The sequence below is a fragment of the Grampus griseus genome, assembly GCF_964374135.1.
Source record: "Grampus griseus genome assembly, chromosome: 13".
Taxonomy (NCBI): domain Eukaryota; kingdom Metazoa; phylum Chordata; class Mammalia; order Artiodactyla; family Delphinidae; genus Grampus; species Grampus griseus.
The window spans coordinates 852,691-871,558 of record NC_139007.1 but is presented as its reverse complement, the minus strand read 5'-3'; the positions used below and the strand labels follow the sequence as shown (position 1 = coordinate 871,558).

Below are 18,868 nucleotides of genomic sequence, written 5' to 3'. Positions count from 1 at the left end.
CTCTAAAACATTTCTTTCAAAACAGTGACAGAAATCACTGAGAGAGCATACCACGAAAGGAATGCTGTGCTTTGAGCTCTAGCAATGGCTATAGTTCAGCTTTGTCAGGCATATTATGTACATTTAGTACTTGTACTGGCTCCCTCCCCTGGGGACCCTGCACAAGAACTCTCAGTGGTTTACTTTTCAAATACTGTCTCACATTGGTAGAGTGAAAAAAAGTTCTCCTCACCTTGGTTCCTGAGGCTTTAATTTTTTCCACATAATCCCAAACTGTCTGAGGTGATATTCTACCACCGACTTGAATACTATCTGGTAGATCCTGTGGTAACGACATGAAGGTGATCAATGTATACAGATTATATTTATTATAATGTCTATACTTCATACAAACTTAGCTCTAAGACTAATCTGAAACAGTGATTAAAAAAAAAACAAGTAAGTAAGATTATAAAATGCATCAGAGAACATAATAAAGTACAGGAAGAGCAATTAGGCTTTACCTCAAATGTCAACTCCAAATGACTGAGATGGATGCCCAAAATACAGTTAAGAAAGAATCTGAGGTCAAGAGAAAGAAGCAGTGCAAGCATCCCACTTTGACAATCCAGGAAGAGTACAACAGATTCCAAAATATTAGGGGACACTGTTTTTCCCCTTCCACCTCCCCTCCCTTTTTTTTGGTGGTAGTGAGTTGGGGTATGCCTTTATCACTAACAGCTGGATTTCAGAAGTTATCAAGCTTAATTATAGAGGATATTTTTGCACAGAAAAGAATAACATTGTAATAATGCAAGGTTCATTATTTTTTAAAGGCATAATCTTTCTGAGAACAGATGACTATACATAAAATCAATCAAGAGCTGTACAATTAAGAATATTTCAAACTTTAATCAGTATATTTGTTTTTTATGAAGAGAGAAAAATCATAAAAAACATAATTAATCGATATAAATTCTATTAAATTTAAATGATTAATTGCTTTATTTTATTTGGGATTGTAGTCCAAATCAAACTAAAAATAAGTAGAAAGCAGAGGTGGAGTTCTGGAAAGCAATCACACAGAAACTGGCTCAGAAAAGAGAATAATAGTTTTGTTTAAAATCAAAAGGGTCCTGTAGTTTAAGACTTAGTTATCCATTTAAAAGAAGAGTTATCGTCACTAAGGACTAATCAAAGACTAAATTTCTAAACAGATTTGTTCAAAAAGAAAAGCACTGAATTTTTTTCTTATAAAATCAATGTATCTAAAATATTACTTGCCAACCAAACTATATGTAAAATAATTAAGTCGTTTATTAATCAAAAACACAACTAGACAAATAAGCTGATGGAGATTAGATAAGCAACATTACATTGAGTCAAACTAATTTCATCCTAATACAAAGAAAAGTTTATATTAGTCTTAAAAAAGAACAGGCATATATATGATTTAAGTTTTATAAAATACTGAAAACCATTTTTTTAAAAACTTTTGCCTTTATGGTCAGCAGACTGAGAATGAATGGAAAAAATGATAGATATGAACATAATGGCAAAATATAATCTCAACAAAAATATAGTACACATATACTGATTTATTTTCCTTCTGCAGAAACACAGAGAAATACAAACTTTATTCAAAAGAGTTCAGAAAACATTGTACTTTCTCACTTATCCTAATACTATAATACTACAGCTGCTTGTTTCTCATAAACACTGCATAGTAGTCCCTTCCTATTCCCTCAGGTATAAAACCAACCAAGGGCACCACTGCAGCAACCAAGGTCACTGCTCTCAGGACTGTCAACTAACTGGCGAGTCTCAACTAGACAGCTCACCCTTGAACAACATGGGGGTTAAGTAAGGGTGCCCACCCTCTGCGCAGTTGATAATCCGAGTATAACCTACAGTTGTCCCTCCGTATACACGGTTCCACACCTGAGGATTCAACCAACTGCGGGTCACGTGGTACTGTGGTTTTCACTATTGAAGAAGTCCGTGTATAAGTGGACCATGCAGTTCAAAACTGTGTTGCTCAAGGGTCAACTGGGTGTGTATCTATATTCACAGAAATGGCCAGGTAAAGGACCACAGTCATGAAGCTGGGGAAATTTAAGCAGTAGGGGAATTGTAAGACTTGATAACAATGAAAAACTCTCCTTGACAAGCTAACACTGTAGGCCATAAATATGTCCATCTTTTACGTAAGTCTGTACTTAAAGAAAAACTTAGATATCCACGCAGACACTCATTAATCTTTAATTCTGACAGAGAATACATCTTGGGAAGAGTACAAGACATGTGGGTTTAATACATCAGGGCACAATTTTCTACAGTTCTAAAACTCCATTCGTGGACTCATAATTCCATTAACTGAATGGTTTAAGGATCACTGTCAATAAATATTTCTATCATGAATGAAAATTAAATATTTTAATTTTATTATGTTGTTTCTTTGCCTTGTGGCTTCAGAAACATACATGTCAACCCAGGCATAGAAGGGTAGAAAAGTTCACAGTACCTCTGTCAAGTACTCAGGGGAACCAGACACTGGGTAGGCTTTGGTAACAAATTTTGCTACAGATGGCATGTTGATAAAACCTTTCCAGATGAAGTTCAATCGAGCCAGGAAGGTAGACTCAACTTCAACAGTTCCAGGCATCTCTGGACTAAAAAATGACATTAAGAAGTTTTCAGCCTAAAGATCTGCTCATGAATAAATGCATTTTCTATTTACTCATCAATCATTTCTATTTTAGCATGTCAAGAAAACCAAAATATGTAAAGGCTATGATTAAAGAGTTTATATTTTCACTTTAATGTACTTATATTTACATAGCCATGTTTTTACAAAGTCTTTCTTCTAGGCTGTCTTGTGGACTAATATGGTCCAGAGAAATGCAAGCAATTTTTCTTTAATGACTTATCTCCTGCCTCTTGGAGCTAATGCAATTAAGGAGAGTTTTAAAGTCAAGTCCCCACACACTCAAGTCTCTAAATTAATTTTTAGAGTCTTTTTAAAAATCTCAATTAGGGTCCAGGAAGGTACAGTTACTGTCTCAAAAGAAAGGTTTCTTTCTTAAGAAACATGTCACTTTTCTAAAGTTTTTGAAGACTTCCAAGTATAATATGGCAAAGAGCTATAAAGAATAGAAATTATAACTAACAGAAAATTACCGTGGAGCAGAAGAGAATGTTGACTTTGGAGACTCTTGTTTCTCCTCTTCAAAGAATTCAGAGGCCAAAATATTTGAGGTTGAAGACAAAGCATCTGCTATACTTTCTGCTTCATTGTCTGAATGTTTACGAGATACTCCAACAACAACTTTCACTTTTTTTGGAGAAAGATCATCTACAGGCGGTGCCATTCGACCTGAAGCCAGAAAATACCAATTTATACCACTTTTGTAAACTGAAATTTCTGTAACTCCATCCATTTTCACTTCTAAAGTTATTCAGTTTCCCTGACTGCACTGTTGCATAACCATACATTTACTGGGGTAATTTGTAACTATCATCATTTCTCACAATGAGTTCTAGAACACCTCCCTTACTGATGTGAAAAATCAAAAAAAAAAAGAGAATGTTAAACAACTCAGACAAGCTTTTGAAAAGGAAACATTACAACCAGAACCTAAAAATGGTTTCCTGATTCCCTATCAAACATTTTTTAAACTAAACTACAACAAATTCCAACAGTCTTGAGAGGTAACATGAGGAACTAAGTAAAAAAAATCTGTATACCTACTTCATGTTACATATAGCAGCAGTCCGTGACATATGCATACTACAATGCTACTTAGTTACTAAGCATGAAAAAACACTAGTAAAAGTCTAGAAAATGACATTGATTTTCTCTATAGAATCAAGAAGGAAAACTCAAACTTTATGAAAATAGGTCAAGTACAGTAGTATTTAACAAATATTTTGTGTGCTACCATTAAATTTATTGAAATATTATAATATTAAATATTATATTAATTATAAATATAACTTTAATCATGAAAATTAGTAGAAATTAATAGAATTAACAAAAAAATTATTAAGATTTTTCCCAGACAAAAACCTAATGAGTATACTAAAAATACTAGTAAACCATGGATAGCTTTCTTCAGGGATAACAATGTCTAAAAACACCCTGCCCTTTAAGTCTTTACCATTGTATCAACTGTGAACACACAATTTTGAGAAGATATGTCATTTTTATTATAAGAAAGCTGCCTAGTCTCTAAAACAATGATGGAGGGCAGCATGTTAACTAACCTGAAAAATTTTTCATCTTACTGAACAAAGTATGTATCAGTCCTTTAGCATACCACAGTAAAAAAATAAAACTCCAGAGCTACATCTCTAGAGTTTAAAAAACTCTCGTCCTCCACCTTTACCAATAAACTGAATATAAACTTAAACTCTTGCTCAACACATACCCATTTCTTATGCCCTAAATCCAGTCTCTAACATCTGTCAATATTACCTAACCTGAGTATCTCAAAGCCTCCCTTTAATTAAAAGCACCTGCATCTCCCTCTTGCACTAGTGCACAAACGCCTGCCACCTAGCCTCGCTCCTTCTTCTCTTGGCTTCTTTCATCATCATCTCTACTCAAAGTCAGAGAAATCTTCATAAAATTCCAAGCTGATCATATCATTCCCCTGCTCAAATCCCTTCAATCACTACCCACTGCTCTTAGATAGAAGACTAAAATGCTTCATATGGCCTACCAAAGCAGGTTTTCAGCAATTTTTATCATAATCTGCAAAGTAACATTTTATATCATGATCCATTACTTACATACACACGCACACTACACATACCCCTGTGTGTCTGTGCACATGTGTGTGTATACATGTATGTATGCATGTGTGGGTCTTTTTGTTATACATAAATAACTGGAACTAAAGTCTCTCAAAATCATACTTATCTTTAACAGTGCAATTCACCGTGATATTTTCTATTCTGTTTTCGTTTGTTTTTGAAATGCTAGTGAACTACTTACTAAATTGATTTCACTACTACTACTAAGTCACAATCTGACTCTGCACCAGTACTGGGAAAACAAAAACCTATTTAAATTATAATTTACAAGTATTCCCCTTTTAAAATGAAAGCAACATTTAGGAAGAAATACTTCAAATTACCTATGCAAATTTTGCAGTTAAGATCAAAAAGATGTTGTCTGTGTTGATTAGTGGTATCTTTAGATAAGGAGTCAATCTCTTCTTTCTGTTTGTCAGATCCTTCTGTCTTCTCCATTGACTTATTAGCTGTAGGTTCCTAACAACAGTGAGAGTAAAAATAGGTTAACAGAAAAACTTTGGCCTCAATTATTTAAACCATCTGTTATTTCATACTGATATTTTTCCAAAATCAAACTGCTCCATTCATAGGTTGTTTTTCACGATTTCTTTAAAAAATAAATGCTAGATGTTAATTATGACATAAAACAGAGCAAAAACTCAAACATTTCTCATTCTTCAAGGCCTCTAACAAGATCTATTATTTTCTCATTGATATTTGAAAGTAAGAAAAGCTACACCTGCTCTCAAACTAGTCTATCTTAAGAAGCACCTGCATATTTCGAGGCCTGTGATGCAGGTGGTCTGCACACTACGTACAGAAAAACAATGCTTTAAACACTCTCAAAACAACATTAAACCAATAATAGAGACAACTCTAATAAATACACAGTTTAAAAAATTCCTTTTTCTACTTTAAGAACAAGAGAAGCAGTGGCTTCTCTTGTTGCGGAGCACAGGCTCTAGGCGCGTGGGCTTCAGTAGTTGTGGCTCGTGGGCTCTAGAGCGCAGGCTCAGCACTTGTGGCTCGCAGGCTATAGAGTGCAGGCTCAGTAGTTGTGGCGCACAGGCTTAGCTGCTCTGTGGCATGTGGGATCTTCCCGGACCAGGGTTCAAACCCATGTACCCTGCACTGGCAGGCGGATTCTTAACCACTGTGCCACCAGGGAAGTCTGCCCTCCTTTATTTTTATATTCCAAGTGAATCATTTAATGTGAGTGAGGCTCAGTTTGATATTACCGTAAGTATTAACAGAAGAAAATGGTTAAATATAAACATTTTCCCTTCTATCAAAAACGGTCAAATAAATCTTTTCTGAATCTTCATGTTTTGAGCACTATAAAACATGTTATTTTTATTATCATAATTTACCTGAATCTCCATGGCTGCTTCCTGTTCTTTCATTGGAGCATCACTCTCAATTTCTATCTCACCTTTATGAGTTATCTTGGTGATTGGTCGTCTTTCCACTTCTCTCTGTTCTTTCTCAATCATCTCTATGGTCTAATAGGACATATTTTAAAGAAAACTTCACAGTTAATCACAGATGATTTTTAACCTTTAGGTAGTCTCTCAAGCAACAAACATATACTGAGTACTTGCAAATGTCAGTTTTAAGTGCTGGCGTTTTAAGAATTAGACCTCATACGTCAGCCTGGGGAAGTTTACATGTACAGTAACTGGAGGCAGCTGAAGTGTAATCTAATTTGCAAAGTGATGAAACATGATATTTACATTTAAAATCTGCTTTCTGATCTAGTATTTCAGCAGGTGCCACAGAGAAATAACAATCAAGTTCCTCTTAGATTCCTAACTTGATGTTCTAACATCTCCCACAGCAGCAGAAATTTAGTCGAACCACAGAAACGGGCAATCCCCCATCAGAAGGCTCCTGATGGAGCTTACTCTGTGACAGGGAACAAGCTCAGCAACAAAGCATAATAAATAAGCAAGAGCAGACAGAACTAGTAAAAGGTAGCTGAGAGTGGAATGGGTTAAGGAAGGTAAAGACGGATCCGGTCATTTGTCTTGTCACTGTTAAGTGCAAATCTTCCTTTAAAGAAAGAAATCAGATACACAGCCCAAAGAAAGAAACAGCTGGTCTCCCATGCAGATGACACCTGCAGCCACAGTTTCAAAGAAGAGAGGCACATGCACATTTGGGATACGAAGCAAAAAAAGAGATGGTGATAATATTTGCAAAATACGAGAAATTATACAAGGGGAAATTAAAGAAATATGTGACTTAGTGTAATGTATCAAATTAAGGCCTCTTGCACAACAAACTAAATTTGGTAGAAGATCAACATGGAGGATTAATGCTAAGATTAGGTGAATCATGCAGAGTTCATATATAAGAAACCACTATTTTCCAGAATAAAGGGCTAATACTCTAAGGCCATTGTAATAAAAACAGTGGATAATGTGGCTATCTTGCGGTCACGATAATTTGAAGTCACATATTCACCTCACCTTCAAAGATATTTCAAGTTCACAAACCCCCAATGAAAACTCTCAGCATTAGTAACTTTCAGAATTTTTTAGTTTTAAATATGCAATACACAGAGAGAGAGGGAAGATGGCGGAAGAGTAAGACGCGGAGATCACCTTCCTCCCCACAGATACACCAGAAATACATCTACACGTGGAACAACCCCTACAGAACACCTACTGAACGCTGGCAGAATACCTCAGACCTCCCAAAAGGCAAGAAACTCCCCACGTGCCTGGGTAGGGCAAAAGAAAAAAGAATAAACAGAGACAAAAGAATAGGGACAGGACCTGCACCAGTGGGAGGGAGCAACGAAGGAGGCAAGTTTTCCACACACTAGGAGCCCCTTCGCGAGTGGAGACTGCGGGTGGCGGAGTGGGGATGCTGTGGAGGAAAGCGCAGCAACAGGGGTGCGGAGGGCAAAGCGGGGAGATTCCCGCACAGAGGATCGGTGCCGACCGGCAATCACCAGCCCAAGAGGCTTGTCTGCTCACCCGCCGGGGTGGGCGGGGCTGGTAGCTGAGGTTCGGGCTTCCGTCGGAGCGCAGGGAGAGGACTGGGGTTGGCGGCGTGAACACAGACTGAAGGGGGTTAGTGCGCCACGGCTAGCCGGGAGGGAGTGCGGGGAAAAGTGTGGACCTGCCGAAAAGGGAAGAGACTTTTTCTTCCCTCTTTGTTTCCTGGTGCGCGAGGAGAGGGGATGAAGAGCGCTGCTTAAAGGAGCTCCAGAGATGAGTGCGAGCCGCGGCTAACAGCGCGGACCACAGAGACGGGCGGGAGACGCTAAGGCTGGTGCTGCCGCCACCAACAAGCCTGTGTGTGAGCACAGGACACTATCCACACCTCCCTTCCGGGAGCCTGTGCAGCCCGCCACTGCCAGGGTCCTGGGATCCAGGGACAACTTCCCCGGAAGAACACATGGCATGCCTCAGGATGGTGCAAAGTCACGCCCACCTCTGCCGCATCAAGCTCACCCCGCACTCCGTGCCCCTCCCTCCCCACAGCCTGAGTGAGCCAGAGTCCCCGAATCAGCGGCTCCTTTAACCCTGCCCTGTCTGAGCAAAAAACAGACGCCCTCCAGCGACCTACACGCAGAGGCGGGGCCAGATCCGAAGCTGAACACGGGAGCTGTGCCAACAAAGAAGAGAAGGGAAATCTCTCCCAGCAGCCTCAGAAGCAGCGGATTAAAGCTCCACAATCAACTTGTTGTACCCTGCATCTGTGCAATACCTGAATAGACAACGCATCATCCCAAATTGAGGAGGTGGACTTTGAGAGCAAGATTTATTATTTTTTCCCCTTTTCCTTTTTGTGAGTGTGTATGTGTATGCTTCTGTGTGAGATTTTTGTCTGTATAGCTTTGCTTTCACCATTTGTCCTAGGGTTCTATCCATCCGTTTCTTTTTTTCTTAAAAAATTTTTTTTTTCTTAATAATTATTTTTTATTTTAATAACCTTATTTTATTTTACCTTACTTCATTTTATTTTATTTTATCCTCTTCTTTTCTTTCTTCCTTTATTTTTACCTTTTCTCCCTTTCAATTCTGAGCTGTGTGGATGAAAGGCTCTTGGTGCTGCAGCCAGGAGTCAGTGCTGTGCCTCTGAGGTGGGAGAGCCAACTTCAGGACACTGGTCCACAAGAGACCTCCCAGCTACACATAATATAAAATGGCGAAAATCTCCCAGAGATCTCCATCTCAACACCAGCACCCAGGTTCACTCAACGACCAGCAAGCTACAGTGCTGGACACCGTATGCCAAACAACTAGCAAGACAGGAACACAACCCCACCCATTAGCAGAGAGGCTGCCTAAAATCATAATAAGTCCACAGACACCCCAAAACACACCACCAGATGTGGACCTGCCCACCAGAAAGACACGATCCAGCCTCATCCACCAGAACACAGGCACTAGTCCCCTACACCAGGAAGCCCACACAACCCACTGAACCAAGCTTAGCCACTGGGGACAGACACCAAAAAAAAAGGGAACTATGAACCTGCAGCCTGCAAAAAGGAGACCCCAAACACAGTAAGATAAGCAAAATGAGAAGACAGAAAAACATACCGCAGATGAAGGAGCAAGATAAAAACCCACCAGATGTAACAAATGAAGAGGAAATAGGCAGTCTACCTGAAAAATAATTCAGAATAATGATAGTAAAGATGACCCAAAATCTTGGAAATGGAATAGAGAAAATGCAAGAAACATTTAACAAGGACCTAGAAGAACTAAAGATGAAACAAGCAACAGTGAACAACACAATAAATAAAATTAAAAATAATCTAGATGGGATCAATAGCAGAATAACTGAGGCAGAAGAACGGATAAGTGACCTGGAAGATAAAATAGTAGAAATAACTACTGCAGAGCAGAAAAAAGAAAAAAGAATGAAAAGAACTGAGGACAGTCTCAGAGACCTCTGGGACAACATTAAACGCACCAACGTTCGAATTATAGGGGTTCCAGAAGAAGAAGAGAAAAAGAAAGGGACTGAGAACATATTTGAAGAGATTATAGTTGACTTCCCTAATAAGAGAAAGGAAATAGTTAATCAAGTCCAGGAAGCACAGAGAGTCCCATACAGGATAAATCCAAGGAGAAACACGCCAAGACACATATTAATCAAACTATCAAAAATTAAATACAAAGAAAACATATTAAAAGCAGCAAGGGAAAAACAACAAATAACACACAAGGGAATCCCCATAAGGTTAACAGCTGATCTTTCAGCAGAAACTCTGCAAGCCAGAAGGGACTGGCAGGACATATTTAAAGTGATGAAGAGGAAAAACCTACAACCAAGATTACTCTACCCAGCAAGGATCTCATTCAGATTTGATGGAGAAATTAAAATGTTTACAGACAAGCAAAAGCTGAGAGAGTTCAGCACCACCAAACCAGCTTTACAACAAATACTAAAGGAACTCATCTAGGCAAGAAACACAAGAGAAGGAAAAGACCCACAATAAAAAACCCAAAACAATTAAGAAAATGGTAATAGGAACATACATATCGATAATTACCGTAAATGTAAATGGATTAAATGCTCCCACCAAAAGACACAGACTGGCTGAATGGATACAAAAACAAGACCCATATATATGCTGTCTATAAGAGACCCACTTCAGACCTAGAGAACACACAGACTGAAAGTAAGGGGATGGAAAAAGGTATTCCATGCAAATGGAAACCAAAAGAAAGCTGGAGTAGCAATTCTCATATCAGAAAAAACAGACTTTAAAATAAAGACTATTAGAAGAGACAAAGAAGGACACTACATAACGATCAAGGGATCGATCCAAGAAAAAGATATAACAATTGTAAATATTTATGCACGCAGCATAGGAGCACCTCAATACATAAGGCAAATACTAACAGCAATAAAAGGGGAAATCGACAGTAACACATTCATAGTAGGGGACCTTAACACCCCACTTTCACCAATGGACTGATATCCAAAATGAAATTAAATAAGGAAACACAAGCTTTAAATGATACATTAAACAAGATGGACTTAATTGATATTTAGAATACATTCCACCCGAAAACAACAGAATACACATTTTTCTCAAGTGCTCATGGAACACTCTCCAGGATAGATCATATCTTGGGTCACAAGTCAAGCATCGGTAAATTTAAGAAAATTGAAATTGTATCAAGTATCTTTTCCGACCACAACGCTATGATACTAGATATCAATTACAGGAAGAGATCTGTAAAAAAAACAGATACATGGAGGCTAAACAATACACGACTTAATAACGAAGTGATCACTGAAGAAATCAAAGAGGAAATCAAAAAATACCTAGAAACAAATGACAATGGGGACCTGATGACCCAAAACCTATGGGATGCAGCAAAAGCAGTTCTATGAGGAAGTTTATAGCAATACAATCCTACCTTAAGAAACAGGAAACCTCTCGAATAAACAACCTAACCTTGCACCTAAAGCAATTAGAGAAAGAAGAACAACAAAACCCCAAAGTTAGCAGAAGGAAATAAATCATAAAGATCAGATCAGAAATAAATGAAAAAGAAATGAAGGAAACGATAGGAAAGATAAATAAAACTACAAGCTGGTTCTTTGAGAAGATAAAGAAAATTGATAAACTATTAGCCAGACTCATCAAAAAAAAAGGGAGAAGACTCAAATCAACAGAATTAGAAATGAAACAGGAGAAGTAACAGCTGACACTGCAGAATGGAAGAGAGGATGAGAGATTACTACAAGCAACTCTATGCCAATAAAATGGACAAACTGGAAGAAATGGACAAATTCTTAGAAATGCACAACCTGCCAAGACTGAATCAGGAAGAAATAGAAAATACGAACAGACCAATCACAAGCACTGAAATTGAAACTGTGATTAAAAATCTTCCAACAAACAAAAGCCCAGGACCAGATGGCTTCACAGGCGAATTTTATCAAACACTTAGAAAGGAGCTAACACCTATCCTTCTCAAAATCTTCCAAAATATAGCAGAGGGAGAAACACTCCCAAACTCATTCTAGGAGGCCACCATCACCCTGATACCAAAACCAGAAAAGGATGTCACAAAGAAAGAAAACTACAGGCCACTATCACTGACGAACATAGATGCAAAAATCCTCAGCAAAATACTAGCAAACATAATCCAACAGCACATTAAAAGGATCATACACCATGATCAAGTGGGGTTTACTCCAGGAATGCAAGGAATCTTCAATATACGCAAATCAATCAATGTGATACACCATATTAACAAACTGAAGGAGAAAAACCATATGATCATCTCAATAGATGCAGAGAAAGCTTTTGACAAAATTCAACACCCATTTATGATAAAAACCCTCTAGAAAGTAGGCATAGAGGGAACTTTCCTCAACATAATAAAGGCCATATATGACTAACCCACAGCCAACATCGTCCTCAATGGTGAAAAACTGAAAGAAAGCATTTCCACTAAGATCAGGAACAAGACAAGGTTGCCCACTCTCACCACTCTTACTCAACATAGTTTTGGAATTTTTAGCCACAGCAATCAGAGAAGAAAAGGAAATAAAAGGAATACAAGTCGGAAAAGAAGGAGCAAAGCTATCACTGTTTGCAGATGACATGATACTATACATAGAGAATCCTAAAGATGCTACCAGAAAACTACTAGAGCTAATCAATGAATTTGGTAAAGTTGCAGGATACACAATTAATGCACAGAAATCTCTGGCATTCCTATACACTAATGATGAAAAATCTGAAAGTGTAATCAAGAAAACACTCCCATTTACCATTGCAACAAAAAGAATAAAATATCTAGAAATAAACCAACCTAAGGAGACAAAAGACGTGTATGCAGAAAATTAAGACAGTGATGAAGGAAATTAAAGATGATACAAATAGATGGAGAGATATACCATGTTCTTGGATTGGAAGAATCAACATTGTGAAAATGACTCTACTACCCAAAGCAATCTACACATTCAATGCAATCCCTATCAAACTACCACTGGCATTTTCCACAGAACTAGAAAAAAAATTTCACAATATGTATGGAAACACAAAAGACTCCAAATAGCCAAAGCAATCTTGAGAACGAAAAACGGAGCTGGAGGAATCAGGCTCCCTGACTTCAGACTATACTACAAAGCTACAGTAATCAAGACAGTATGGTACTGGCACAAAAACAGAAATATAGACCAATGGAACAGGATAGAAAGCCCAGAGATAAACCCACGCACATAGCATCACCTTATCTTTGATAAAGGAGGCAGGAATGTACAGTGGAGGAAGGACAGCCTCTTCAATAAGTGGTGCTGGGAAAAGTGGACAGGTACATGTAAAAGTATGAGATTAGATCACTCCCTAACACCATACACAAAAATAAGCTCAAAATGGATTAAATACCTAAATGTAAGGCCAGAAACTATCAAACTCTCTTAGAGGTAAACAAAGGCAGAACACTCTATGACATAAACCACAGCAAGGTCCTTTTTGACCCACCTCCTAGAGAAATGGAAATAAAAATAAACAAGTGGGACCTAATGAAACTTAAAAGCTTTTGCAGAGCAAAGGAAACCATAAACAAGACCAAAAGACAATGCTCAGAATGGAAAAAAAATTTGCAAATGAAGCAACTGACAAAGGATTAATCTCCAAAATTTATAAGCAGGTCATGAAGCTCAATAACAAAAAAACAAACAACCCAATCCAAAAATGGGCCAAAGACCTAAATAGACATTTCTCCAAAAAAGATATACAGATTGCCAACAAACACATGAAAGAATGCTCAACATCATTAATCATTAGAGAAATGCAAATCAAAACTACAATGAGATATCATCTCACACCAGTCAGAATGGCCATCATCAAAAAATCTAGCAACAGGGCTTCCCTGGTGGCACAGTGGTTGAGAGTCTGCCTGCTGATGCAGGGGACACAGGTTCGTGCCCCGGTCTGGGAGGATCCCACATGCTGCGGAGCGGCTGGGCCTGTGAGCCATGGCCACTGAGCCTGCGCGTCTGGAGCCTGTGCTCTGCAACAGGAGAGGCCGCAGCAGTGAGAGGCCCGTGTACCGCAAAAAAAAAAAATCTAGAAACAATAAATGCTGGAGAGGGTGTGGAGAAAAGGGAACACTCTTGCACTGCTGCTGGGAATATGAATTGGTACAGCCACTATGCAGAACAGTATGGAGGTTCCTGAAAAAACTAAAAATAGAACTACCATATGACCCAGCAATCCCACTACTGGGCATATGCCCTGAGAAAACCATAATTCAAAAAGCGTCATGTTCCAAAATGTTCATTGCAGCTCTATTTACAATAGCCCAGAGATGGAAACAACCTAAGTGTCCATCATCGGATGAATGTATAAAGAAGATGTGGCACATATATACAATGGAATATTACTCAGCCGTAAAAAGAAACGAAATCAAGTTATTTGTAGTGAGGTGGTTGGACCCATAGTCTGTCATACAGAGCGAAGTAAGTCAGAAAGAGAAAGACAAATACCATATGCTAACACATCTATATGGAATCTAAGAAAAAAAAATATGAAGAAACTAGGGGTAAGACGGGAATAAAGACAGAGACCTACTGGAGAATAGACTTAAGGATATGGGTAGGGGAAAGGGTAAGCTGTGACAAAGCGAGAGTGGCATGGACATATATACACGACTAAACGTAAAATAGATAGCTAGTGGGAAGCAGCCACATAGCAGAGGGAGATCAACTGGGTGCTTTGTGACCACCTGGATGGGTGGGATAGGGAGGGTGGGAGGGAGGGAGAAGCAAGAGGGAGGAGATATGGGAACAAATGTATATGTATAACTGATTCACTTTGTTATAAAGCACACCATTGTAAAGAAATTATACTAACACACCATTGTAAAGAACTAACACACCATTGTAAAGAAATTATACTCCAAATAAGATGTAAAAAAAAAAAGGCAAGTGTTGATACTCACACTAATTACAAAGGGGAAGATCACCTCTCAGGGGAAAAAAAAAAAAAGAAATAGAGGAGACAGCTTCAAGATGGTGCAGGAATAAGAAGGGGAGATCACCTTCCTCCTCACAAATACATCAGAAATACATCTAAACGTGGATAAAACCCTACAGAACACCTACTGAACGCTAGCAGAAGACCTCAGACCTCCCAAAAGGCAAGAAACTCCCCACGTACCTGGGGAGCACAAAAGAAAAAAGAAAAATCAGAGACAAAAGAATAGGGACAGGACCTGCACCAGTCGGAGGGAGCTGTGAAGCAGGAAAGTTTCCACACACTAGGAAGCTCCTTCATGGGCGGAGACTGCGGGTGGCAGAGGGGGAAGCTTCGGAGCCGCGGAGGAGAGCACAGCAACAGGGATGCAGAGGGAAAAGCGGAGAGATTCCCACACAGAGGATCAGTGCTGACTGGCGCTCACTAGCCCGTGAGGCTTGTGTGCTCACCCGCCGGGGTTGGCAGGACTGGGAGCTGAGGCTCCGGCTTCGGGAAAAGGTATGGTCCTGCCTAAGAGGCCAGAGAACATTATTTTGGGGTGCACGAGAGGGGATACAGAGCACCACCTAAACAAGCTTCACAGACGGGCGCAGGCCGCAGCTATCAGTGCAGAGACCAGAAACGGGCATGAGACGCTAAGGCTGCTGCCGCCGCCACAAGAAGCCTGTGTGCGAGCACAGGTCACTATCCACACCCCCCTTCCGGGAGCCTGTGCAGCCCGCCACTGCCAGGGTCCTATGATCCAGGGACAACTACCCCGGGAGAACGCACGGTGCACCTCAGGCTGGTGCAACGTCATGCTGGCCGCTGCCGCCGCAGGCTCGCCCCACATCCGTACCCCTCCCTCCCCGCGTCCTGAGTGAGCCAGAGCCCCCTAATCAGCTGTTAATTTAACCCCCTCCTGTCTGAGTGAAGAACAGATGCCCTCAGGTGACCTACACACAGAGGAGGGGCCAGATACAAAGCTGAGCCCCGGGAGCTGTGCGAACAAAGAAGAGAAAGGGAAATCTCTCCCAGCAGCCTCAGGAGCAGCAGATTAAATCCCCACAATCAACTTGATGTACCCTGCATCCGTGGAATACCTGATTAGACAACGAATCACCCCAAAATTGAGGCGGTGGACTTTGGGAGCAACTGTAGACTTGGGGTTGGCTTTCTGCATCTAATGTGTTACTGCTTTTATGTTTACCTTAGTTTACTATTTAGAGCTTATTATCATTGGTAGAGTTACTGATTTGGTTGCTCTCTTCCTTTCTTTTTTTATATATATATATTTTTCCCTTTTCTCCTTTGTGAGGGTCTATGTGTATGCTTCTTTGTGTGATTTTGTCTATATACCTTCGCTTTTACCATTTGTCCTAGGGTTCTGTCTGTCTTTTTTTTTTAATAAAGTTCTTAATGCTTGTTATCATTGATGGATTTGTTTTAACATATGGTTGCTCTCTCTTTCGTTTTTTACTTTATTATTTTTTTATCTTTAATAATATATTTTTTACTTTAATTACTTTATTTTTCTTTGTTTCTTTCTTTTTCTCCCTTTTCTACTGAGCCGTGTGGCTGACAGGTTCTTGGTGCTCCAGCTGGGTGTCAGGCTTGTGCCTCGGAGGTGGGAGAGCTGAGTTCAGGACACTGGTCCACCACAGACCTCCCAGCCCCAGGTAATATCGAACAGTGAAAGGTCTCCTAGAGATCTCCAAATCAACGCTAAGACCCAGCTGCACTCAATGACCAGCAAGCTACAGTGCTGGACACCCTACGCCAAACAACTAGCAAGACAGGAAGAAAACCCCACCCATTAGCAGAGAGGCTGCCTAAAGTCATATGAAGTTCACAGACACCCCAAACACACCACCAGACGCAGTCCGGTCCACGAGAAAGACAAGGTCCAGCCCCACCCACCAGAACATACACACTGATACCCTCCACCAGGAAGCCTACACAAGCCACAGAACCAACCTTAACCACTGGGGACAGACACCAAAAACAACGGGAGCTACGAACCTGCAGTCCGCAAAAAGGATACTCCAAACACAGTAAGCTAAGCAAAATGAGAAGACAGAGAAACACACAACAGATGAAGGAGCAAGATAAAAACCCACCAGACCTAACACATGAAGAGGAAATAGGCAGTCTACCTGAAAAAGAATTCAGAATAATGATAGTAAAGATGATCCAAAATCTTGGAAATAGGATGGAGAAAATACAAGAAACGTTTAACAAGGATCTAGAAGAACTAAAGAGTAAACAAACAATGATGAACACCACAATAAATGAAATAAAAAATCCTCTAGAAGGAATCAATAGCAGAATAACTGAGGCAGAAGAACAGATAAGTGACCTGAAAGATAAAATAGTGTAAATAACAACTACAGAGCAGAATAAAGAAAAAAGAATGGAAAGAATTGAGGACACTCTGAGACCTCTGGGACAACATTAAACGCACAAACATTCAACTTACAGAGGTTCCAGAAGAAGAGAAAAAAAACAGGGACCAAGAAAATACCTGAACAGATTACAGTTGAAAACTTCCCTAATATGGGAAAGAAAATAATCAAGATCAGAAAGTGCAGAGAGTCCCATACAGGATAAATCCAAGGAGAAACACGCCAAGACACATATTAATCAAACTATCAAAAATTAAATATAAGGAAAAAATATTAAGAGGAGCAAGGGAAAAGCAACAAATAACATACAGGAGAATCCACATAAGGTTAACAGGTGATTTTTCAGCAGAAACTCTGAAAACCAGAAGAGAAAGTCAGGACATATTTAAAGTGATGAAAGAGAAAAACCCACAACCAAAGATTACTCTACCCAGCAAGGATCTCATTCAGATTCAATGGAGAAATTAAAACCTTTACAGACAAGCAAAAGCTAAGAGAATTCAGCACCACCAAACCAGCTTTATAATAAATGCTAAAGGAACTTCTCTAGGCAGAAAACACAAGAGAAGGAAAACACCTACAATAACAAACCCAAAACTATTTAAAAAATGGTTAATAGGAACACACATATCAATAACTACCTTAAATGTAAATGGATTAAATACTCCAACTAAAAGACATACACTGCCTGAATGGATACAAAAATGAGACCTGTATATATACTGTCTACAAGAGACCCACTTCAGACCCACAGGCACATTCAGACTGAAAGTGAGGTCATGGAAAATAGTATTCCATGCAAATGGAAATCAAAAGAAAGCTGCAGTAGCAATTCTCATATCAGACAAAATAAACCTTAAAATAAAGACTATTACAAGAGACAAAGAAGGACACTACATAATAATCAAGTGATCAATCCAAGAAGATATAACAATTGTCCATATTTATGCACCCAACATAGGAACACCTCAATACATAAGGCAAATGCTAACAACAATAAAATGGGAAACTGACAGTAACACAATCATAGTAGGGGACTTTAACACCCCACTTTCATCAATGGACAGATCATCCAAAATGAAAATAAAAAAAGGAAACACAAGCTTTAAATAATACATTAAACAAGATGGACTTAATTGATATTTATAGGACACTCCATCCAAAAACAACAGAATACACTTTCTTCTCAAGTGATCATGGAACATTCTCCAGGATAGATCATATCTTGGGTCACAAATCAAGCATTGGTAAATTTAAGAAAATTGAAACCGTATCAGGTATCCATTCGACCACAACACTATGTGACTAGATATCAATTACAGGAAAAAAATCTGTGAAAAATACAAACACATGGAGGCTAAACAATACCCTACTTAATAACCAAGAGATCACTTAAGAACTCAGAGGAAATCAAAAAATACCTAGAAACAAATGAAAATGAAAACACGATGACCCAAAACCTACGGGATGCAGCAAAAGCAGTTCTAAGAGGGAAGTTTATAGCAATACAGTCCTACCTCAAGAAACAAGAAACAACTCAAATAAACAACCTAACCTTACACCTAAAGCAATCAGAGAAATACGATGAAAAAAACCCCAAAGTTAGAAGGAAAGAAATCATAATCAGATCAGATATAAATGAACAAGAAATGAAGGAAACAATGGCAAAGATCAATAAAACTAAAAGCTGGTTCTTTGAGAAGATAAACAAAACTGATAAACCACTAGCCAGACT

The 18,868-nt window shown here is 39.1% G+C and overlaps 1 protein-coding gene across 3 annotated transcripts in view; it reads right to left on the bottom strand.

The window, feature by feature from the left end:
• Positions 1 to 18,868, bottom strand: part of PHF3 (PHD finger protein 3) — a 104,471-nt gene that overhangs the window by 6,316 nt on the left and 79,287 nt on the right. For all 3 annotated transcript variants that reach the window (XM_082668836.1, XM_082668837.1, XM_082668838.1), the window contains 5 exons: positions 6,150 to 6,281; positions 5,121 to 5,256; positions 3,160 to 3,355; positions 2,504 to 2,651; positions 233 to 322 (listed from right to left, as the gene is read on the bottom strand). In XM_082668836.1, the coding sequence (XP_082524962.1) occupies positions 233 to 322; positions 2,504 to 2,651; positions 3,160 to 3,355; positions 5,121 to 5,256; positions 6,150 to 6,281 (702 nt within the window). The remainder of the gene's footprint in view (positions 1 to 232; positions 323 to 2,503; positions 2,652 to 3,159; positions 3,356 to 5,120; positions 5,257 to 6,149; positions 6,282 to 18,868) is intronic.